Source organism: Protobothrops mucrosquamatus, unplaced genomic scaffold (assembly GCF_001527695.2).
Source record: "Protobothrops mucrosquamatus isolate PMUCROS unplaced genomic scaffold, P.Mucros_1.0 scaffold4, whole genome shotgun sequence".
NCBI classification, from domain to species: Eukaryota; Metazoa; Chordata; class Lepidosauria; order Squamata; family Viperidae; genus Protobothrops; species Protobothrops mucrosquamatus.
In genome coordinates, this window is record NW_015386391.1 from 1,398,290 (window position 1) to 1,423,656 (window position 25,367).

General features: G+C 45.4%; 1 protein-coding gene across 1 annotated transcript in view; it reads right to left on the reverse strand.

The window, feature by feature from the left end:
* Window positions 1-21,846, reverse strand: part of GPC3 (glypican 3) — a 52,630-nt gene extending 30,784 nt beyond the window's left edge. Inside the window, exons 1-2 of the mRNA XM_015832425.1 lie at window positions 21,681-21,846; window positions 21,411-21,572 (exon numbers count right to left, since the gene is read on the reverse strand). Coding sequence (XP_015687911.1) covers window positions 21,411-21,572; window positions 21,681-21,846 — 328 coding nt within the window. The remainder of the gene's footprint in view (window positions 1-21,410; window positions 21,573-21,680) is intronic.
* Window positions 21,847-25,367: the final 3,521 nt, after the last annotated feature.

Sequence of the window (25,367 nt, forward strand, 5' to 3'; positions counted from 1 at the left end):
GCAAAATTATGGTCTGTGGGCAGCCCACCATCTTGGCTGGCTGGGACTACTGACCATTCCTGCAGAAAAACATTTCAAGGCTTGATTCATCTTGTTTTGAAAGACTGATCAAATAATTCTTCCTTTTTTTTAACTCAGGATTTTTCTAGTTTCCTGCAATTTTTTTTTAAAAAATGCATTCCGCTATTTTTATTGGATTTTTCTTTTTTTATTACGTATTATCAGAAAACCCTGTCACCTTTGGCTGGTGTAATAGATTTTTTTAAATGAAAAAAAGCCATCCCTGCATTTTCACAGAGATGTCACTTCGAAAATATTTCTTTCTCTTTGTAGCTAAAAGTAAGTGAGAAAGATTCTCGGGAAATATAATGAAAGGCACTTGGTATATTAACAATTTAATATTGTCAACACTGCACCTATGCTAACGAATATATTACCAGGACACAACTCTTGGAAAAATGAGACGCTGGGCTGAATTTACTGATCAATCCTTCAAGAATTATCTACTGTTCCCTAAATTTATATTTCCTTAGTAAATGTTTAAATTTTCATCAGAAAAGATGGAAATAAGGTATGAAGTAATTAAGATATTCCCACATGCCGTGGCAAGAGAGGGCTGGTGGAACTGCAAGAAACTTGAATTCATAGAGCTGAAAGAGACCTTGGAGGTCTTCTAGTCCATCCCCCATTCTAAAAAGATTTACACACACACCATGAAGTAACAGAGCAGACTTTTGTTCTTATAAACCGGGCAGCAAAGTGACTGAAGGACCCATTTGAGTTTCTTCATTTTTCATACAGAGCAGTGATGTCGCCATGGGTATAATTGGAGTTGAAAAGTTAATTTCTTTCTTGATTTTGGAAATGGACCGAGAGCCAACAGATGTATTCTACTAATTACCTACTAATAGATTTAATAAACACAACTACCATAGCTTCATCTGGGGCCAGAGTGCAGTCTTCTGCCTAAAGAGGCCTTTAAAATTAAATGCATCTGCCTGCTTCCCTCAAAGGCAAGTGATGAATTTTTCATCAACCCAGAGCTGGGAGATCCACTGCATCGACAACGTTTACAGAAAGGGATGATTTAAGTCCAAGGCAGCCCAACCGTATTTTAAAATTAGCATCCATCTACTGGGGAGACCGCCTGCGTTTATTTCATACTTAGAATTGATGAACTCTTCCCTGCAGAAAACGAGACTGGCCAATTGCTTGGGTTGTCACTAGAAATCCCAAAGGTGCTCAAGACCACCCAGGGTGTGAGTCTTCCCCCCACACCCCCTCGAGGATGGAGGGCTGACCCAGGAAGGCCTCTTTGAGTAAACAAGGTGACAAAACACGGATGTAAGTGGAAAGGACTTCATCCACACAAACTACTGACTTTACAAAACTTTCTTTGGAAAAAGGGAGGTGGGGGATCAGATCTCTGTCTGTCTGTCTCTCTGTTTCTGTCTGTGTCTATTTACCTATCTACTGTTACCTACCTACCTATCTACTTACCTACCTACTTCTATTTGTCTGTGTCTATCTACCTATCTACCTTGATCTATCCATCTATCCATCCATCCATCCATCCATCCATCTATCTCTGGGGAACATTTCCATTTTCAGTTGAAGACTAAGGCATTCACAGCTACGGATGGCAGAAAAGGAATCCCTTTTTTTTTTAATTAAAAAACCATAACCAGAACTTGTTTCATTCTGAGCAATGGTTCCCTTTCGAAGTTTCTAACCCAACCTGCAAATTCCTGGGGATTAATTCCAGGCACTTCTCTGAACTTCCAAAACTGTTATTTAATTTCACACCTTTTGTAAAAATGTTCTCTTTTTTTCTGTTGAGCTGCTCATTCCAAGCATGGATTGTTTTACTATTCTTTAACACTCACAACAAATAGCAACAATATAAACATATTTTTAATAAACAGGGGGAATACGATTTTACTGGTTCAGCCATCAGGAATACAAAATCTGAATTAGTCTTCTTTTTTAAGCAGGGAAAGCAGGAATTAGGGAAGAAAGCCACCCTTTTGTCAACTCTCTGATTTTGCTCGTATCTCATTAATGCATTATTAAATTGCTCTCAAATTAAACTCCTGTTAATACGATCAAAACAGCTGAGCATCCAAAGAAAAGAATTAATATTCAGAATGAAAAATACAGGAATTAGGTAGTAATCTGCTAATTTAAAGAGAATTGGCTTAGACAGAGTATCCAATTATCAAATGATCTTCTATGAGCGTTAACATTGGTTATGTATTTTAATGTTTCTATTGTGTTCTTTTCTGGCATCGTCTAAAACTCTCCAACAATAAGATTTTGAAAGTGAATTCAGGGATGTGCTATCAATCAATACTTTTTCTTTTGGGGGGAAAGAGAATGAAAACCTCTTTCCTTTAAGATGCAAAACCGGGGATGGCAAAAAAAGCAGGATTTTTAAAAAGCAGGAAAACTCGAGGGAGCTATTAGCTTCTCATTATATGGATCCGAGTGAATTGCGATTCCCTCCTGAGACCGAAATTGAGAAAGAGGCTAAAATGAACACTTTATCCATCAGCCAGACAGAGATTCTATTCACCCGGTATAAACCCCACAGAAACAAGGTCATGAGTAGGCTCCAAGGTTTGCACCAAGAGATGCAGGGATAGTTATTCCCAACTCTTCCAACATCAAAAGCATCTGAATTTTGATCTTTTGATCGTGGGGAGGCTGGAAAGGTCATAAGTGTGAAAAACGGTCATAAATCACTTTTTTCAGTTGAGGGCTACCTGTATTTACGACGGCTGCAGGGTCCCGGGATCATGTGACCACACCCCTTTTCTTAGACCGAAGGAAATCCGAGGGGGATGTTCCTAGGAATGGCAATCATTTGCTCTAAACTTGGGAAGGCTTTCTTTCTAAGCGCCAAGAGGTCTGTCTGACCCCCAAACTGCAAGCTTTGCATAGCTGGAGGCATTGAAAGTTGCTTGCTCTCAAACAGACGCAGTTCACATTTTGCAATTAAAGCCTCTCTGCACCCAGATAGATTCGAATCCCATAGAAAAAAAAAATTTATTTCTGCAACCTCCATTATCCCCTTTTTCCACTCTGAGCTGCAAAAAACACTTTCGGTGCCTTTAAGTGCCATTAAAGCTGCACTAAGTAGGCAGCAAAGGTATTTGGGGGGGGAGGAGACTTGCAAATGACAGCAACACAATTCCTGGGGTGTGTTAGACCCTGGCAGTATTTCTGATGAAATGGGGTCATAAAAGGGGAAAATAGCAAGAGGGAGATCTTGTGAGGGTGTGAAATGAAGTCTTTTCTGCGTTGAATAAACAGTGAGTGGGGCACAAAATTTCCCTATGGAGCAGTCCTGCAGGGGTCAAAATTAATAGGCCCCTCCCTTACTCACCAATCCCAGCCTAATTTTGATCTGGCCTAAAGTCAGTCTAGCTCAAATCTCTGCACAGACTTAAACCACCAACTAGGCTACATCCATTTTTGGTTGGCTTGACATTAGCTTAGCCTGCTCTGTTAACTTGAGCAGTGTGGTTTCTCCATCGTGGTTTAAGGCTTAGCTTACTGTGCAAAGGTAGTTTATTCAGTAGAACGTGGTCAAGGAAGCCGTCTTCCACACTAGCTTCCTTATAGATGAGATAAGGAAGACTCTGAAACTCAAATGCATCTTAAAAGGGCTGCAATCAATTTTATCTAATATTAAGGAAAACCAGAACTTAATTGGTCTTTCTTTCTAGATGCTTGTCTATCACATCCGGCTCACCTGGACATCAGAATTTGCCAACGAAAGCTAACCTAGAGTTTCCCAACCACGGAAACTTTCAGACGTGCAGCTGATCTCCGGGATTTTGAAGAATGCATGATCAAGTCTAAGTTAAACCCCATCATCTAACTAATATTTTCCAATCTCAGCAACTTTAAGATAGGTGGACTTCAAGGCTGGCTGGGGAATTCTGGGAGTTGACGTCCACCCATCTTGAAGTTGCTAAGATTGGAAAACACGGATCTAAGCTACCAGTTGTCTAACAAACCACTAGGAACCTTTCTGGCTTCAAACAAGGGAGGAAAAATGAAAAAAAAAACACAAACCACCCTGCTTCTGTTACATGTCTTTGCCCTGCTATGCCTCATCAATATTTATCTAGTCATCTGTCACCGAAAGCAACCCACAGCTACTGACGTCCGCCTTTCAAATAAACCACCTGTATATTTATAAGGCCTTCAGCCTACACATTTTCCAGTTTGTTTGTTTTTCCCTTTTGCATCCAGAGAAAAATAAAAAAATCCACAGATACCCCAGTAATTTAACTTATCGGTTGGATTTTGAATGATGCTGGCACCTCTCTTCCAATTACTGCATATTTCTTTTTATCGACATTTCAATCATGTCTGTTTGCAGCAGCCAAAGTGCTGATCTGATCCATCATCCCTGGATTTGCAATAGAGAAGTGACAGGACGAGGCAAGGCTCAGATTTAGAAGCGGCTGTTTTTCTATTGATTTATATTCCGACCCGAGAAGAAAAATTGCAACCCGATCCTGGCAGTGGGATCGGCAGAGATCGATGTCCATTTCCCCCCCCCCCTTAATGACATGAAAGCTGAGACGAGGACGGCATCGGTCCAATCTGGACAGATTAAAAATTTGCCCAATCACCCACCCTGTTATTGCTTAGCAAAGGAAGTTCTGGTCCCAGTTGTGGCCATAAACTGAGGACTACCTGCGTTCTCAAAGTTGGCCCATGGTTCTTCCCAGATGTCTCATAAATCTGCCTGCACACCTAAGCATTGGATCTGTTGCCTTGATTCTGATCTTTGCCTTGGCTCTTCTGCTCCCCGTGTATCTTTTTGTACCATCTTTATGGTCTTTTCTAAGGCCACGTTTATTTTCTTTACTTTCTTTTTTCCGGTGATAATACACTTTACCTCATTGTGTATCTGCCAGATTGCTACAGCTTCTGGGGTAATAAACAAGCACACCATAACGCAACAAGCAGCACTTCAGAATAATTTCTTCCTGATCTCAGAAGGATAGAATTGATCATCTCAACCACAAACTGATTTTAGACTCTAATATTCAAAAGCGAAGCCCTTCACTTCGACCCCCTTCGGTTCTTGTGAAGTTTTGTTTTCTTGCAGAAAAATCAAGTCTTTGTTTCAAGGTAGGTATTAAGGGGACCACCAGCTGTTCCCCCTTTTTTTAATGTTTGTTACACCCACAGAGTACACGTGCACGGACACAAAGGAAGATGTGTTCTTTTTTTAAGCCAAACTGTCATTCTTTGTGAATAGCAGCTATAACAAATAGGAGGACAAATGGATGATAAAGGTAATTTTCTTCCTTTTATTAAAAAAGGGAGGTATTTAAAGCCGGATTTCTCCACTAAGTCCAGCCCCACTCCAGGCATCTTTGTGAAAGCAGATGTAGCCGCATCGCATACTGGGTTGCTGTGATTTTCACAGCTCCCTAACTACATTAACTTGACATTTAGAAATATTGCTTGGGAAAACCATTATGACAAGCCAAGAATTTTCCGAACTGCGCAGCACCACTCAAAACGAAGGGGTGTATTTTATCTTCAGTGTTTGGCTCACCTTTAAGAGAGATTTGTTTCAACAGGAAATTAACAAAATGCACAATCTCTCCATCGGGATACAAAGAAAACAGCCCATCCAGCAAAAGAAAACAGGATGGTTGGTCTCCTGGAACAAAACCACAGTTCTTTTTCTTGTCTACAAATAACTCTTCATTGAGGAAGAGATTTGTCTTTCAATGAGGAGATGAAGTTTGATGTCCTTCTCCTCAGAATCCTTGGGACTGCACTTCTCCCGTTGCCACCATGTTCCCATCTCAGATCCAGCTGGAGGAAGGAACATGGGTCCTACAGAACGGAAACCAAAGGGTCCATCTGTGGCCTCCTCCAAATCTAGAAGTTTGGCTTCAACCCACCAGAATCCCTAGCGTGGCCTTCTGTCTGGTGAAGTTCATCTGGAGGGAACTCAACTGGGGAAGGTTGTTTTAAGTTGGGGACCAGGGGGATTAGCTGCTAAACTTCCAGCAGTCCCAGCCAGCAGGACTTTTGCTGAGAGGTGCTGGACTTCGATGTTTAGGATCGCTGAGATGATCGCTTCCAAAGATTCTGGACAACTACCAGCAATGAAACAAAGAAATGACAATAAAATCAAGAAAAGATGGCCAGCATCATGAAATGAGGGGGTCTTCTTCTCCCTGGCCAAAGGCTTGGGGAACAGCCAGGCCTTCACAGCTCTTCTGGGCGACAGCGAGGAGGGGGCTGTCCAGATCTTGGGGGGAACTTGCTCCAGAGGGTAACCTCTGCTACAGACAAGCCACCCTTCCAGGTTCTGAGAGACAACATTGTTGAATTTTATTATGGTTGGTCGCTCATCAGCCAGATGTTCAGACTAGATTTGGCCTGTTTGTCCACCTACTGAGTCCAAGGACCTGGGATAGGTAGATGTGGATGTCTGATGGGGTTAAAGGTTAAAGATATCCTCGCAGGATGTCAGCTGTCCTGAGTAAAGCTGCCTTGTGCAATTGACTGATGGGGATTTTGTCAATGCCGGTGCTGTTCAAGTGGTGCTCCAGGTGTTTTTGGATGACACTCAGGGCGCCTATCATATTGGTACTGCCTCTGCTTTCTTCTGCCCCAGTCATTCTATTTCTACTTGCACATTATCATGTATTTATTTATTAAATTTCTACACCACTATCTCACCTGAGTGATGCTAGTTGAAGGAGCAGGAAACCCTGATGCCCAGCAGGCACATCTAGAGACCCTGCATTGCCACGGCTCATCACAACACCTTCCAACAACTTCCGTAAGATCCTGCCAAACCATCCTCACACACACAGACACAGACACACACACACACCCTTTGCGAGGAAAGTGCAAAAAAGCAAGCTTGCATGCCCGCTGCTGAGGAAGACCACAAGGGACAAAGCGCAGACCATCTCGGCAACACTCATTCTCGCACAATTAGAAATAACGTTTTCTGCACCACGTCCTCCATCACTTCCTGCCTCTCCCAGCACCACCAGTGGGAGGCTTAGCACAGCGAGGCTCATTGGTTTTATATTCCTCTCTGGTGGGGAAAACGTGGCTACGTCAAATGTCCAGGGGCGTCGCAAGAGCAATTGATGAAGTTAAAGTAATTGCAAATTTCATCAACGCCACAAAAATTTGGAGGCTGCCGGAGGACATTTTCCAGCAAGAGTGACTGGGGAACAATTACGGCAGCTCTTCGGGGGTCCTGCTGCAGACGTACGTCGGAATGCAATGCTCCACATGGGGCAGCCAGTGGATGATGGGAACAATGGTCCTAAATGTCTGAAAAGCCCCTTCTTGAATCAAATCATCTTCGTTCTAAGCTTCTGCCATTGTCATTTCGAACGGTCCCTAAGTGAACTGTTGTAACTTGAGGACTGCCTGCATATGTAAAACTTCTCTGGGGACGCAGCAGTGGCCTCATAACCGAATGTCCAATTCAGCTATTGAGGCAGTGGCCTCTGGCGCTGCTTCATGCAGAGCTTCTAGGGAGCCAGAGGACACACATCACAGCCAGCCTTGCACAATGAGTTTAACAGTTTGCATTTCAGCACCACAATCACAACAAGGGGGATCTTTCCGTCCTCAATGATACAGGGCAGAGGCACCCCTTCCAGCATCACCCCTCATTCTGTTCAATTTTGTCTACACCGAGGGAGGCAGATCTGAATCCCATCCTCAGGTTTTATTCCACAAGTCAGGAGGGGGAGGGGAAGCCTCTCGACCCACAGGATTTATTGCTATAAACAACTTGGGCACCAAGAAACAGAGAGCAATTAAGATTGTTGCGACGTTAAGCGAGACTTAGGTGATGGTGTTTCCAAAGCCCTTGCATTTTTGCTCTATTTTATTGCTGCTCTGGCAGCCTGAATTGATCCTGAATTGATTTGCGTGCTTGCAAATCTATCTACTCTGGAGCTGAAACACCCCACCTGCTTCCCCAAATGATCTCTAAGTAGCAGCTTCCTTGCACAAAGGGGACTCCGCGAATCTCCCCCACCGTGGCTTTCGGTCGATTCTTAATACCGAGCGTGGCTCAAGTGTTGGCAGTCTTGTTTGCATTCCAAGTTCCTTCAAGGACAAATATTTTATGGAAAAGCAGCCCGGGGAACAGACCTGCACGGGCCCTTTTGGCAGGTTCCGTGGTTAATGGAAGGGGTGGGGTTAATAAATTGCTTTGCCGGAACCTGCATTTACAAGAAATGGTTCCAGGGGAAGAGCTGTCATCGCTAATGGCTCGAAGAGGTAATTGCTTCAAAAATCCAGTGGCCATCAGCTTCCCAGGAAATGCTGAATTTCCAAGGGGCTGAGATGGGAGGTTTTTGCACAATTCTCTCTTTTACGCCTCAGTGTTTTTCAATCTTGGCCCTTTGAAAGGTGTGGACTTCAACTCCCAGAATTCCCTGGCTGGGGAATTCTGGGAGATGAACTCCACACACTTCTTCCAGTGGCCAAGGTTGAGAAACGTTGACTTAGGAGAATGTGATGGCCACACCAAAACAGCCGGTGAGGACCAGCAGGAAATCTGCCAAAATATTAAAAGAGTTAAGGCATCTACCATCTGGTTATTGAATGCTCACACAGAGCACGAGGAGTCCTCAACTTATGACCACAATTTGCAGGCTCCATTACGGTCATAAGTCGAGGACTACCTGCATTGTGGGTGGATTCGCACAGCACATCAACCTGACTTACAAACAAGGGGGCTTGCAGTCACACCTGGCAGCTCATTAAAAGCCCTTCTGTGGACAGCTTGAAAATGGAAGCCACGGAAGCCACGGAAATGGACCGAAAGGAGCCCAGCCATTGTGGCCTATTCAACAAATCACAGTTAATAGCTTAGCTCAATGGCAGAAGGCTGACAGCAATTTGATCTCCAAACCTGGCAACTTTTAGACGTGTGGACTTCAACTCCCAGAATTCCCCAGCTGGGAGTTGAAGTCCACAAGTCAAGTTGCCAAGGTTGGAGACCCCTGACTTTGGGCCTGGTCTTGCTTCAGAAAAGAAGTCAAGATTGGACCATGATGGTTTGCAACATCGACTCTTTCTCCTGCCAATGTTTATTTCACTTCTCTCAAAGGGAGACCGAAAGAAGCCTTTTGAAAAATGAACACTTTTGTTCAAAGTGTCGTTTCAGCACTGGGCCCAGACGGAAACTCCGTAAGGGAGTTCACAGCGGCTCATCCTCTCTACCCAATTTAATTGAATGCAGCGCGGAAGGAAACACTCACTTTTCATTATTTCGGAACGGACCTCCCATCACGTTCCAATTGCAACGAGGCCGGGAGGGGAAAAACACTTAAAATCCGGTCCATTTAACACAGACACGGCCAGAATGAAGAGCTCTGGAGAGAGTTTACGAGGCAGGTCTTAGAGCATCCCATAATATATGTCTTTTTTTTTTTTAGAACAAAAGTTGCTTCTAACAAATTGAAGCACTAATGTTCAGCATGTTCCTGCTCCAGACTTTTATTTACACAGAGAAAGAGGGATATATTGCCTAATATTGTACATACATCATGATAAACATGGGTTTAACTCAGTCGTGGTTTACTGATTAAACGGTAATTGGGCAGGTTCACACAATACTTTCCTATTCTGGGAATAGGAGTCCATATGTCTACAAGCTGAGAAATTCTAGTCAAGATATCCACTGTTTCCAGCTTATATTTGATATGCTTGCAGAGGCGCTCAGAAACAAATGCTTTCCTTACCCCAAAGGCAGGATTAACACACCTCCCAGCCCCTCCAGCCAAGGAGAGAATGTTTTTTCCCTTTGCAATTCTGAAATGGACACTGATTCTCCAATCACTGAGGACCCTGATGGTTCTTTTCTTGCAGAAGTCTGATTATCCAACTAGGTAACTTTATCAGTGCTAGCTCAACCCTGAGCTACAAATTTCTCTTCTGTCCTCCAGCCAGTCTGCTTCTCCAGGCTGAAACCCCAAAACGGTCCAAGGGTGGATGACTTCAAAGTCCCTTTTCTGGAAGTAAACCTACTACTCATTGGTTTGGTTCCATTCAAATTGTAAATGCCAATCGGGAAAGATGACTGACACATTTCTGGTTGACATCCAGGACAGAAGCTTGCCAATTTGTGCTTGGGTGACTTTTTTCCCCACTTTTTGCCAAACATGACACAATCTCCCCTCCCAGATTTGTAAGGAGAGCAGAGGGAAGAAAAGGAAACACAACTCCAAACACCCCACCCCCCCAAGGCATATCAGCCTCAAGAGGAAGACCTCTGGCTCAGACTCAGCAAATGCCTATTAAATACTTTGCAAGACTCCAAGAGTCAAGGACCCCAGACAGCCCCCCCCTCCCTCCCCCCTCCCAGCAAGATAGAAATCTCAGGCTGGCTTTTAACATTTTAATTCCACTGGAGATTTTATCTGCCTGGAGACCAAACAGGCAAAGAAAGATGTTATCGGGGCCGGGGACCCCCTTCGGAAAACTGCAAAGCACTCAGCATCCCTGCCCCCCCCCTCAGCGCCAAGGGGTCATTAAGGAAACCGAGAGCCTTTGGCATTTAAACACCAGGCTAATGGTTTCATTTCTGTCACCCTCCTGGGCTCAGGGAGACCCCCTCTGCCCAGGGACAGACCGGGCAGGGGAGAAAATAAGCAAAGGCAGGAAGGGGGAATAAAATGACCCCCCCCCCCCAATAAATCCAGCTACAGATGAAAGTAGCTGCAACACCCACACACACACACACACACACACACACCTCGTATCTTGGAAATGCACCAGTACCCCAGAGATGTGAGGTTGGGGGCCATTTCAAAAGAATGTCATCGACATGCAAAACATTTTTGCAAGCAAAATCCACTGAAATTCCTAACACAAACAAAGGCCTCTGAAGGGAACCTAAAGAAAGCTGAGGCAGCAATGTTAAACTACAGGATCTTAAACCATGATTTGTTTAACCATGGTGTGCTGAAATTTGAATGTGCTTCAACAGGATCCTCCATCAGCCCAGCTCACCAGCAGAAGAACAGAACAGCAGAGTTGGAAGGGACCTTGGAGGTCTTCTAATCCAACCCGCTGCTCAAGCAGGAAACCCTATATACCATTTCAGACAAATAGCTGTCCGACCTCTTCTTAAACAAGTCTAATAGGGTTCACCACAACACGCCCAAGTCATTGACTTGGTTCCTATTCCTCCTTCCTGTCAGGACCCCTTTGCAAAGCAACCTTGGTGATCGATCGGGTGGTCATTGATCCCGTCCATTGCGAGGGATCCAGCCCTAAAAGGAGCTCAAGACTCTGATCCCACATGATGCAACAAACTTCTGGAAGGGTGAAGTTGTCCAAGGTCTGGGTTCTAAGCTCACTTCAGCCCTTTGGAAATGGTCTTAGGGAGCCACAGGGACCCAAGGACATTGTTAGAGGGAGAACCAATAATTTTGGGGAACAGAAGGAAGAACAGCAACCAAGACAACAGTCAGATAAAAGTAACCTGAACTGTAATTGGAGGAAGCACATAAGACCTGCTCTAATTCTCCTGAAGATAAAGGGATGGAGGAGGGATATGTATTCAGGCTTGCAAAATAACAGTATAATAAAAGTAATGTTGGCCTGCATGACTTTTGTTCCCTACTCTGTAAACAGGAGAAGGAAGGAAGACTCAGCTATGCCAGGTTTTAAGATCTACCATTAACAAAGCAGCAAATAACATAACTAGAGCACCCTCTACTGAAGGGTCTGCATGCCCCCAACCAAGAGCCAGCTCTCTTCTGAATGTACCTTTCAAAATTCCTTGTTTTTTTCATCAGAAATGGCAGCCACATTCAAAGCCCCCCCCCTTTGCAGAGCAGACAAAAAGGGGCGGGGCTTTGGTTGCACAACGGTGGTCTCCATCTTGACTTTTTTGACCTCCCTCCTATTAGACACCCCTTAGTGCTTGTCAACAAATATGGTTTTCTCTCATCTTGCTAGATGGAACGGACCGATTCCTGGGCATTTTTAGTCTTTATGGCTAATAATGAAGTCGCCTCCAGTAACCCTCCCATCTGCCACTGCCGCTTCCTTCAATTCCTCAGGTTTCTTTTTACTCAGCTCCTCTTTTAATCCAATTGAAAAGGCCATCAATTTCATGTTTCCTTAGCTCCCGCTTTAAATCTATTATACCTTGCTACTTGTTAAATTGTCATTAACTGATGAAAAAGAAGGCTATCGCTTGCTTTCTGGGCACTGGATCAAAGATGTAGTAAATTGCTTTTTCAAATTATTGAGTCCTGGGAATCATATTATACACCCTGTCTCTTTCTATCACAGCCTCTCATTAGCCCGGAGTCAAAAGACTTTTGCAACACCCGTCCTTTTCCCGACACACATTTTTAGAAATTGCATCAATGGGGTAGGAAAATAAACAAGGTTGCCTTCTCTGACGTGGCCTGGGTGTCAGATAGGTGCACCGCCTATGGACATGGATGCTCTAATCACGCCAGAGAGGAAAAAACCCTGTTCGGTGTGATTAAAGAAAAGATTAATCTAGGATGCAAATGGAACTCTTAAAGTTTAAAAAAAGGGTTGTTGTTTTTTGCAGGAATAATTGAAAAAGATGCATTCCTTTCTAGCAAGCAGAAATGAATTCATTCTCTCTGGAGTGCCAGGCAGATAATCAATCCCTAATTAATTCCTGTTGCCCCAATGCAGACCTCGTTAAACCTCCTGTCACCTATTCATCTTTTCCGCTCTTTTCTCTCTCTCTCTCTTTTTTTTTTCCAACAGGAGTTGTCCTGGAACCAAAGGCGGAGGAGAAAAAAAAAATCACAATTGGGGAAAGAGAAGGTGCCAACATAAATGATTATTTTTTTTCCCCAGCAAAAGCCAAGTTTCTATTTTTCCTTTGAAATATCATTCACTTCAGGAAATGTCAAAAGTGTTCGAAGGCAGAAGTGGAAGAAAACCAGGGGCTCCCCATTAATGCTGCGTGACCCTTTTCGATTACTTCTCCTTCAGAGGAAAAAGAAAACTGGGTATTTCAGAGAGCAGCATCGGTTGCAAAGAGGGGGGAAAAACGGTGTCAAAACAAGGCAAAAATCGCCGGTACCCCCATACCCATCAGGCTGACCCAGAGGCATCTTCTCCAGCAAACCTCAGGCGTTTCCAAAGAAACAGGTCTGTGTAAACCGAGTTTTCATATTCAAAACGAGAGCTAATTCCCCCCCCCCCAAAGCCATTCTCCAATCCTGAATTCACACATCAGAGTTAGCCCCAGACTAGCCATGGTTGATTGAAGAAAGCATTCTGGGCTACAATCATGGGCTAGACCAGGGGTAGGCAACCTTGGCTCTTTTATGACGCGTGGACTTCAACTCCCAGAACTCCCCAGCCAGCAGGTACATGCCGGGTGCCAAGAGACGAAATTTGGATGATCTGACTGTGCAGATGCTGCAACGGCCGTAAAATGAATGGATGTAAGTCAAGGACTACCTGGAAACCGATAAAACCTTACACAACCCTTAACTGGCTCTCGGGAACTCATAAGCCCAAGGGGGGGGGAAAAACCCGTTTTTAGCATTTTTTCAAAAGCCAGTGGGGACAGGGCGACTCTCTGTGGGGAGAGATTGTTCCAGAACACAAGCAGTTTCCCCAAACCCGTCACCTCCAAGCCCGACCCCAGAATAAAGCTGTTAGACAAACAGAACAGCGGCTGCAACAATTGCCAAATAAACAGCCCCAGCTTGCATCTTGATATGCATTTATTCAAATTTATTCCCTCCATTTGCATGCTTCCTTTCCTCTCAGATCCAGACCAGGAAGGCAGCTAATGTGTTAAAACAAAGGCAAGCAATGCAGAAATCCAAAAACACACATCCATAAATTAAAGCCGTAACTTGACTGCATCATTATAACCCGTTCTCCAAAGAGCGAAGGGTTAAAGACTGCCTTAAGCCCTGGTTTATTTTAACCACAGTTTGTGGAAAGAAACCCAATGGCTGGGCTCCCATCCCTCAGGGAACCGTACTTCTCCATTTAGACCGGGCTACAGAAGATTCTCTTGCCCAAAGTGAGCAAATCGGCATGCAGGAATTTGTATCGCAATTTTTCAGCAGCCCATTGCAATTCCCAGCCCTGAAGTCCTGAGTGGAGGAGAGGGTCTCCTGGAGGGGGGGGAGATGATCGGCCGCCCACAATCAGCTCCTGAGCAGGGAAGGGCGATGACCCTGCCGGATTAGAGGAGAGGCCGAGAAGGGCTGAAATGTTTCTGCCAACAGCTCCCCAATCAAGGCACCTCTTGACCTTTGGGGAGGGTCTCTAAGAGCCACAGATCTTCTCCTTCTTGAAAGGCTCCCCGGAAACACAGTTTGGGGTTGAAGACAAAGGAAAAGTCACATCAGCCGATGAGCATGGATCACAGCGAAAATGGACCCAGAGGCAGAGCACAAGAATCCTGGGACATTGAATGGACGCGCCGCAATTAAAATGTGTTCACAAATAGCAATTGCAATGACACTTACCTAGCCTTATCTACCGCTTGAGAGTCCTTTTGGAGCCCTCTCTGAGCTGTTTACAGCCAGCCTCTTGCCCCCCAACAATCTGGGTCCTCATTTTACCAACCACGGAAGGACGGAAGGCTGAGTCAACCTTGAGCCGGTCAGGATCGAGCTCCAGGCATTGGGCAGAGTTAGCCTGCCATGTTGCCTTCTAACCACTAGGCCCCCTTATGGAAGGGCTTCTTTTTGCAAATTCTAGCATGATGGACATCTGAGGAAACTGAAAAGGCAACTGGCTGGGTGTGCTGAATCCCTTCCAAGTAATCAAGATCAACGTTTCCCAGGTAGCATTTACACTTAACAACCATGGTGCTCATTTAATGGCCGCTGTCAAAATGATCAGAAAACCGGATTGGCCAGGTTGTAGACCATTAGGACTCCCAACTGCAAAGGGCAGATTCCCTTGTGGCCGTAACCTGAGGACCACCTGTATGAAATTCAAGCACACCAGTGAGCTTTCAGGAGGGTCATGATCTACTTTAGAGACTTCTTGACGTTTTGCCCTGTAGAATAATAAACCCTCTGGAATTCCTTGGATAAATTAGACCAGATAATTTTATTTAAGCCAGACTCTTTTCAGCGAGAGACGCAAAGGCTGATCCTGAGATTTGAAGGCCAAGGGGTGCCTGCTCTCACTGAGCTGCGAAGCCAAAAATTGTATTTAATTTTGCAAGCAACTTTAAAATAGGAGAAAAGAGAAAGGAAGAGGAGAAAGACTGGGATCCCCACCCCTCTCTTGCAAACTGTACCGCATACGGATAACAAAATTGCTGCAATAAATTGAGCCACTACAGCCATAGGAGGAAAATCATTTATCATAATCCAGGCTTTAGAAAATATACTTAAAAGTGGGGATTTGCAGTTGGAACACTAATCTTACAACCTCTTTTACCAGTCTCCTCGGTTTCAACTTGGTTCTGAATAAAATCTCAATGAACGCCTTCTGACAAAGAAAGAGAAGCTAGTCTGAAGACAGCAATTTAAAAACCCCACCCTCCATTTAGAAATAGAGCAGCAGGCAAGGAACTCAGAATTTGATTCAAACAACCATCACAGGCAAAGGCTACGTCCAGAAGAGGGCCATAAGTCCACTCAGCTCCGAAACAATGCGCCAGGGTCCCAAAAGCGGAGCTGCTAAGCTACAAAACTGCACATTTAGTACATTCGACGCACCAGTGTACAAAAACAGATCAAGGACTAAATGCATCTCCTTGAATTTCTGGTCTCTTCCTTCCAACCCGTTTGCAAATTTATCTGGGAGCATCTTTACGGGCCAACCGATTTGCGTTTTTTCAGAAAATGAGGTCCACTTCACTTTATTTTCCAAGAGGGAACAGGCAGAATTTAGCATCCCATGTTTAAACCTAAGTGCCAGTTGAGCAAATGGTTTGGGATGGTTAACGTTTGTTAAACTGGGAAAAATAATAAAAAAATAAGATTGGCTCTTGATTGCCATCTAGTGGTACCATTGATCTGGAAACACCCACAATCCCACGCAGACAGACACCGTTACCCCCATCTCTATGGGTCACCCCAAGTTGCTCCTCTGTCTTTGAGGTTCTTAGGATCTGGCTTTTCATGTAAACCCAAACCGTTGTGGTTTCTTCAACAAACTCTGGATGATCCTGCTACGTGATTTCCAAAAACAGAAGGGCAACACGCACCCTTGCTAACAATTATTGTATAAAAGAAACCTTTCACTGTGAATTGGCAAAGCCTACAATCCTGCACAAAAAAATGGAGCTGGCTTGAGAGTTTGCCCTCCAGAGAAATGGGCTAGGTGCAGCCTGAGCCTGCAGATACAGAACTACAATGCCCATCAGCCTCAGAACAGCCAAAAGTGAGAAAGGCTTCAATTCTGGTTCAGCAACTTCCCAAAAGTTACAAGCTCATCGTAATACACAAGACAACCAGGTTTACTACCCAGAAGGACTGCAGCTCAAAGAGGTACAATTTATTATTACTATTGCATGTTGATCCTTGTTTAACTTTGTTCCCATGCATTCAATTTCTTCAACTTTACGCTTTATTTAGATTTAGACCCAGATAATTTAGATCCAGGTAATAATATAAATGAGACTGCCATCACTTATATTATTTTTATTGAAAGCAAAGCATGGGAGGGGAGAAATGGAGTTTTTAAGGCATCCTCCTATGTCTCCATCAGATGGATTTTGATTCTGTTGGCGCGTCTGTAGATGCCCTCCTTAATAATTGCAACCTTTCCCATCGCCTTCACTTTATAAGAGCAGTTTGCCGCATCTTCCTTCTTGAGCAACCGCCACTACGGAAAATGTTCTCCAGGAGCAACAGAGTCTGAAGTCTTGATCTCCCTCCCCTCCCCTCCCCTCCAGAAGCTGCCTATCCACAGGGCTGCTTAATGGAGGCAGGGAGACGGGTATGAAAAGCCCCCTAACCAAAGACCCCTTGGGGAAATCCACCAGGATGAGCCGCACGCTAAAAGTGCAAAGAGCAAAATGCTTCTGCATGTCAAGGGGGGGGGGGGAGAAATGCAATAAAGCTGCAGAAATAGGCGGCTGTAACAGAGCAGAGGAAGGTGCCTGTGGCATCCCACCCCTCATCCCCATCCGTGCCCCCTCCTCTCTGGCAGGCAGAGACTACCCAGGCCCCTCTGGACGATCCCTGCTTCCCTTCCCTTCCGGCATTTCAGGAATCCCTCAAGAGCTTTGATTAGAGAGCCAGGCGGAAGATCAGCCGCCATTCCCAAGAGCTCCTGAGGCTGCTGCTGCCAGCCGACCTCCCAGCGGTCTCACATCTCTTCCAGGCTCCACCTTAGATAAACATGCACGCACACACACACACCCTGCCCAGCCTGGGGGCCTGTGTTTTCACACAGAGGGCCGTGGATGGTGGAGGCTGGTCCAAGGCTCTCCAGAGCAGAGAGAGGGAAGGCCTTGCAGAAGTGGTGGGAACTGGGGCCTTGCACATAGACAGATAGCCAGCCTGTGGCTTGGTGTTTTCAAGGCGATCTCTGGATTTTAGCAATAGCCCTTAGACTTATACACCGCTTCACGGTGCGTTACAGCCCTCTCTGAGTGGTTTATAGAGTCAGCCTCTTGCCCCCAACAATTTGGCTCCTCATTTTACCCACCTCAGAAGGATGGAAGACTGAGTCAACCTTGAGCCGCTAAGAATCGAACTGCTGGCAGTGGGCAGAATTAGCCTGCAGTACTGCCTTCTAACCACTGCGCCACCAGGGCTCTGTATCTGATGCTAAACCTATTTCAAAGGTTACCCTGCAGGTTGTGTGTGCTTCAGGCCTCCCCAAGGTACAAATCAAAATCCTGTACTTTCTGTAACACTGATACAACAGACTCCAGCGGGATTTAATGAATGGAGTCACTGAATTTGGTTCTTGTTGCTTAAGCCAATGTTCTACTTGCACGTGCCAAGACGCAGACCCTGGGCTGCCTCACCCTTTCTCCTTTTCTTCCGAGCGCAGATTAATAGAACTCCTCCAGAGGATCTGGCACCATTATAGATGGCTGGATGGAGCTTGCATCATTGGCAAGTGTCAATAGGGTGAATAATGGCCCCGGTTTGGCCAGCAAGGACGTGAAACCAGCCTGTATTGACAGCTTAATGGGCTCAGGAAAAGCTCATCTCTCTCTCTAGCCCCAGACCCAGCCTTGGCTGTTTTATCATTTTATCTCACGGGGACTTTGAAAGCCAAGCCGATCAGCCGAGGGGGGAAAAAATGTTTATTTTATATCAACCAGTCTTGTCCTTGACTTGGTCTGCTTGTTATGCTTTCCCCATGTTTACCAACTGTTTCTTCTCTGCATTTTAAATACTCCGGCACAGACAAAAGAGAATTTATTTCCTCATTTAATCCCTTTCAGCCCAGAGAGCAAACACATTTGGCAGGGCTAGGCGCTTGCAGTGAAAACGTTGGGGGTGGCGGGGAAGGGAAGGAGACAAGTGGGGGAGCCGGAATGTGGCAACATCGATTCAGCTCGAGAAGGTAAGCTGAGGTTTACAGCTGCCTAGCGAAATCCTGAGAAACAGCACTTGGCTTTTTTATAGCATTTCCAGAGCACTCGGAATGTATTAAGACTTAAACTGCAGAAGATAATTCTTGCCTTGAGAAGTAATTACAGAGAACAGGAGGTTGCTGCTTCTGTAGTAGTAAATACATTGCAGGAAGATGCAGCTTGACTGGATGTGAATTGCCCAACTCTCTTTAAGCTATCCTCAAACGAACAGATGGCACTTCAGCCAGGCCCTCGTTTCTTCACCCTAATCTTTCCAAACCGGTCTGCAGCACACCTGAAGTCATCTCTGCTTCCCTTCTCTTTCTCACAGGGCTGAACACACAACAGAGCCCATCGGTTTTTCTTCCAGCCGATCCGAGGAGAAAGCAAAAAACAGCTTTCTCTTTGCATCTGGCCTCAGAATATTGTTACTCTTGGAGTAACAAATCCTCCCACCCTCGTGCTATACAGAACAAGGAAAAGAAAGATACAGTTTTTGTCCCTGTGCTCCCCAGTTCTGTTTGTTTGTTTATAGTGTGTGTGTTTGTCTCACCGTACACAGAAAACTTGAGTGAGGGAGAGCAGCTAAGCCACCATTCCACTGTAAAGACCCTGTGGAAAAAAAGAGTCAGGCTAGTATGGGGGGGGAGGAGGGGGAGGAGGAGGATTAACCAGCCCAGAAACCACTATGGTTTATCCATCCTGACACAAACGTAACAAATTCCAATTTATAGATGAAAAGAGTTTAAGCAGATCAAGGCACAAAGTAGTGTATCAACAGAGAAGATCTTGCTATTCCCTTTTTATTTCCTTTTTAGATTTTAGTCATTTCCCCCTTGATGTGAATGTTCCTTTGACAGCTGCCTGGATTTAAAAACAGAAACACCCCCCCACCCCCACCTTAAAAAGAAAGTCTGAGATAGGAAGGCTGACCCTTTCTTTATCTTGCAAATGTCAAGTCCTCTCCAAGAATAAATAATTCAACCCTGCTTTTAGCAGACACTTAAGCGCCACCAAAGAGATGCAAGATAACCTGATAAAAAGTGGGGGGGGGGGTCAGAATTGACCACATTTAACTGACAGATGGTTGAAGTCCACCCATCTTCAAGTTGCCAAGATTGAGAAACCAACTTTCCTTCCGCTAAGAAACCTGCCCTTAAGGAACAAAATGCTCCTAGGAAGATGGTGGTGATGACACAGGATATGGAGATCTACCACCATCACCACCATCCTGGAAGCATTTCAAGCAAGTCCACCCAACTGGAAGATGGGAGGGGAATTCTGGGAGTTGAAGTCCACCCATCTTCAAACTGTCAAGGTTGAGAACACTGCTTAATAGAAGAAGCTCCCAACTTGTCATCTCAGAGACAAAACAGATGGAAGATCAGGATGCTCCGTGAACCATTCCTGGGAGTGGGAAGGGGGGGGGGGACTTTGGTCCAGTCACCAACTCCGTGTGATCTCAACTGGCAGCTATTTTTGCTGCACCAGGAAACCTGAAAGGTCTCCACTCCCCTGCTGAGAAACAGCTCTTGTCAGCTCTGACATTTTTTCGTTTGATGCCACGTAGGGAAATGTCACCCACCCTTTCGCAAGACGCGCGCACACGCACACACATGCTGTGCTGGCCCTTCACAACTCATTTCAGGACGTTTCCATCAGCCCCGCACGCCCCTGCTTGAGTGACGGGGCCAACTCTGGCCGATGCTCTCCTGAGCTAAATTGAATTTCCTTCCTGCTGAAGCTCCATCAGACTTTTTGCTGATGAAGATCGGGGAGAATCGCTTGGCATTTAGCGAGATGCCGTCCAGGCGTGTCCATTACTGTGTTCACTTAGCAAACTTTATTAGATTATTAGATTTTCAGGCCCTGTGGCATTTCCATGATTGCAGCAGGAAAATACTGCAAAATAAGAGATGGGGAGAAGCTGGGTTTGCTTCTCCATCTGCCACCAAGGACTCCCCCCCCCCGCATATATTTATATACGAAAACGTGCAGTTATTTTGGAAATGGTCAGATCAGTTCTGAACCCACCATCCATATTTAATCATGTTAAAAGAGCCTGAAATGCACAGGGGAAACGTCCCAAAGACCAGCTTCTGGACAGATTGCCAACCACAAAAGCCCGGTGTCCATTTCTGTATTATATCGTAGCATGGACTGCCTGCTTTTGATTTACCCGGCTCTCTGAATCTCTCCAGGGTAGCCTGTAAACCACAGCTAAGCCCTGAGCATCAAGCAGTTGACAAACCTTGATTAAGGCGCAGTTCAACACAATGCACAAAAGTTTTCATCCTCAGAGTTATGTTTTCTGACACTCGAGGAGGAAGGGGGGAAGCGAATGTGATACCATTGGCAAAGCAATCGGCAGCATCACTCAGCATGTAAGGCAGGAGGAAGGCCTGCAGACCATCAGATAAGAGGCAGTGGAACACTGGAAGGGACCCTCCCTAGTTTCTTGAGCTGTAAAGACAAGTGGGGGGGAAGAGATGTACTTTCACAATGGCAAGACTGATGTCAGCTTATGAGGCAGTCCGGAGAAGAAGCACATTCAGAAGTACCAGCCATAACTTTATTGTAAGGTGAATTAACGGAGCCTTGCAAATTTTGAAGACGCATCTCTCCCCCCCTCCCCTTTACAGCCCAAGACACTAGGGAGGGTCCCCCGAGACTTTAGCCGCACCCCCAAGCTCCGCTATCTCTTTTCTGACCACTGTCTAGTCAGAAGCTCTCCCTCCTGTCTCCCAAGTCATTCACAGGTTATCCCATCCAGCCACACAAGCAACGGACACCCTCCCGGGTCCTGGCTGAGCTCCGAGCTTTCCCAGGGCACGAAGCTTCTCTGCACACCTACCTTGGAAAACGGCCGCATTCTGCATAATGAGGAATTTCAGGTCCATGCTGGCCGACTGGAGAATCTGCTCCATGTTGGAACGAGCCAAGCCTTGGTATCTCTCCTCCATCTTGCGGGAGCAGCAGGTGAGTCCTTTGGGGATGCATATTTGCAAATCTGACCCTGTGAGGACAGAGACCGGGGGGGGGGTGTTAGCATGTACCTTTTGGAGAGGGGGTCCCTGGCTCTATTTGGCAATGTTTCATGGGAGAGAGAGAGAGCTGAAAGTACTAGCAAGAGTAAGGTCCTTGCTCCAGGCCACCTTGAATCTCCAGGAATTGCCCTGCTCCACCCTGCCCTGCAGCTTCAGACAAGGCTCCTTCTCAGTTCCCAGGCTGAGCAGAGACATGTTGAGGATGCTGGTCCTGACTGCAAACCTTGTTACACGCAGGGGCATCTTGCGAGCGCTGGGCCAAGAGGAGGAAAAGGCTGGCGGCTCTAGGAAGCCAGCCAAAACACACATACTTTCCCCTCTTCAGCATTTTATCCAATTCAGAAAAATCTCCAGAGAGGACTATTTTCCTTGTCAACTGCCAAGGTAATTCCTTTGTTTAATGGTCCTTCCTAAAATTGCTCTGCCTTCCGTTCCCATTTGGGAGAAGGGAAGGCGGCTGTAGCATGTGACCACGAAGCTCAGGACCCATTCATCAAGGCCTTCTCAGATACCTCGGAAACATGAAACAGCTGAAGGGAGGGAGGGAGGGAGGAAATAGGGGGGAGAATAGAGAAAAAGATGGATGGGTAGATGGATGAATGGAAGGAGGGAGGGAGGGAAGGAAACAGGAAGGAGAATAGAGAAAAAGATGGATGGATGGATAGATAGAAGGAAGGAAGGAAGGAAATAGAATAGAGAGAAGGAAAGCAGGAAGGAAGGAAGGAAGGAAGGAAGGAAGGAAGGAAGGAAGGAAGGAAGGAAGGAAGGAAGGAAGGAAGGAAGGAATAGAGAAAAAGATGGATGAGTGGAAGGAAGGAAATAGGGATAATAAAGAAAAGGAAGAAAGGAAGGAAGGAAATAGGGAATAGAGAAAAGGATGGAGGGAGGGAGGGAGGGAGGGAAGGAAGGAAACAGGAAGGAGAATAGAGAAAAAGATGGATGGATGGAAGGAAATAGAAGGGACAATAGAGAAAAGGAAAGAAGGAAGGAAGGAAAGATTTTTGTGGTGATTGTTAATTGAATCGCCACAGTTGTTAAGCTTAATGGTTTTAAAACTGAGAAAGAGAGAAAGAAAGCTGACAGAATCACTATTCCTGCTTCCTGCAGAATAGGCGAGAACCAATAGGGCCTTCAAGGAGATGACAAACTGCATTCAGACAGATCATAACCCCCCCAAGAATCTTATGCTGAAGCATCCCCATGATCCAAAGGATGAGGAGGTTTCTTTCCTGGTCTAGATATGCGAATGAGACCACGTAAAGGAGGCCAAGGCAGCGTCTACCAATATTCATCCATAAAAACAAAGCAATTTCTAATTTGTAAGGGTCTACGGCTCCCATTCTATTTTAATTAGGCACATAAATACATAAACATACTTCCTGAAGCCGCGAGGAAAAAGCAAAGGAGGGAAGGGGGGAAGAAGGGCTTGCAAAAATGGCACTTTGGAGTGTTGTTAAAATTAATCCCTTGGCAAAGACAGGGAAGCGCTAACGGTCACCGAGAGCAAAGCAATCGCCTGGAGCAGGCTCCTACAGTTTGGAGCATTCTTTTGCTATCAAGAGAGCAACTTATGGCCCTGAAATAATTGCAAGCCGAAAACTCAATTACCCAGCAAAGGAGAGGACCTGAAAAGTGCCATGCGGAGCAAAAGAAGACCGGAAGATCCTCGGCTGCACTAACTTCTGATACTCCCCACAGAGTCGCTCCGTTTATTCCCCCCTTTGGGCTCCAGAGCCCTCCAACCTGCCCCAGCCCATCCAAGAATTGCACTTCGTGGCACCAACACACTCGTGGCTGCTGCGTCTTGCCACAACCACGTGTTGTAATTTTTCCAAGACTGCACCCTACATTTAGTCCTTAGGGAGAGAAGGAACTAAATCCAGGACAGTCGCAACTTTCAAGCTGGGAGTTGCGCTCAGCCTTGGGGGGAAACACTACCAAAACACCAAACTGATAGTCCTCAACTTATGACGACCATTGAGCTCATTTCCATTGCCAAGCAAGACGGTTGTTAAGTGAGTCACATCCCACTTTACAACCTTTTTTGCCAGGATTGTTAAGCAAACCACTTCAGTCGTTAAGTGAACCTGGCTTCCTCCGCTGACTTTGCTTGTCAGAAGCTCCCTGGGAAGATTGCAAATGACAACACAGGTGGTCCTTGACTTATGACCCCAACGGAGCCCAACATTTCTGTTGCTAAATGAGACATTTGGTAAGTGAATTTGCCCCATTTTACGGCCTTTTTTGCCCCAGCCGTTCAGTGAATCCCTGCAGTTGTTAAGATAGTAAGAAGGGCATACATAAGGAGAAGCAGGCCACCTGGAACAAGCTGTGCCAGCCAATTAACTACCGCGATGCAGAGAAGGAAGACAGTCCATGAAAATGAAGCCGCTTTGCAGTAATCTTGTAAGACATTTATTTAATCGTCTTATCAATACAATGAAGAAATTACTACAGCAGCATCCATCTTGCCTACTTTAATTAAATTATCTGGGAAGCTGGAAACCGGTAGTGAGCAATCATTAGGCTACTGTTGCACAAAATTGATAAGGCTGTCCCCTTGCATAAGCCTCTAATATTAACGGATTAAAACTTTGGCCTGGCAGCCTGGAGAGGTGATGGCCACGAAGCACAGTGAATGTGTCCGAGTGGAGGGCTTTTTATGAGCTGTCTCCGTAAGAAAAGACATTTGTAAGAGCCACTTGTGAGCACCTCCCAGCTTTGCTTTTCCATGGTTCCTCCGTTTAAAAAACCAAAGTCACCTGCAGACATCTGCTTTAAGAGTGGTGCCCGGCTTTTGTGTCTCGCGACACAGACCAAAATCAAAGAACAGAAGCAGAACGTTGCAACAACGTTTTCTGCTTTCGATCCTTTTGGAAGATGTTTGCACTGGGCCCAAGGACTGGGCCCATATTCTTCTTTTCAAAACTTTTGTTTCAAAATTTCAGAAAGGTGTAGAATACAAACAAGAAAAAGAATTTAAAAGAGAGAGGGGCTCAGGCAAAGCAAAATTGGAGAGCACAGACGAAAAGAGGGAAAAGCTGTCAAAAAAAAAAAGTAACTTCCTACTTTCTTGGACACAGATAAAAAGCTAGAAATCAATGACCTTTTGAGGTAGAAAAAACCATCACAAACAGGACTAAACATCAAAACCCCAGGATAAACATTTTTCCCAATATTCTTGTGGGCTGGAAAACAATCAGAAAGTGGTCTTTGGATCATTCCTCCCCCCTTCTCTGTCTCAATATTACGTGTGTAGATCGTTGTTTTTTGAACTCTCACTTTGATCAATTCTTAGTCTGACCTCTGAAAATGCTAAATTAAAAATGCTCTCACTACAGAAATGATTACAGTTAAACGTTGCTAAAAATTCTTCTGATTCAGTCCATGATTGTGGGGGGGGAGAGGAATGAGATTTTTTTTTTCAGCCCACAAAGGAGATTGGGAAGCCACAATTGGACAAATACCCTCGTTGCAACCATCTGGGAAGGTCGGAAAACACGGCTACGGGACCCCTGGATGCCACAACTAGTTGTGAATGCCAGCCAGTTGACAAGAGCGCCCGAATTGCAAACCTGTAACCGTGAGGTGGTGTGATGGTCATAATCATTTTTTCAAGGCCGTCATGGCTGAACTGTCATTAAATGAAGGTCTGTAAGTCAAGGTCTGTAAGACTGCCTGCAGAGGCACATCCGGAAGGGCTAACCCCAACTGGAAAACTTGATAGGCAGGGATGCTTCTGCAGAGCAAGGATGGGGCATATC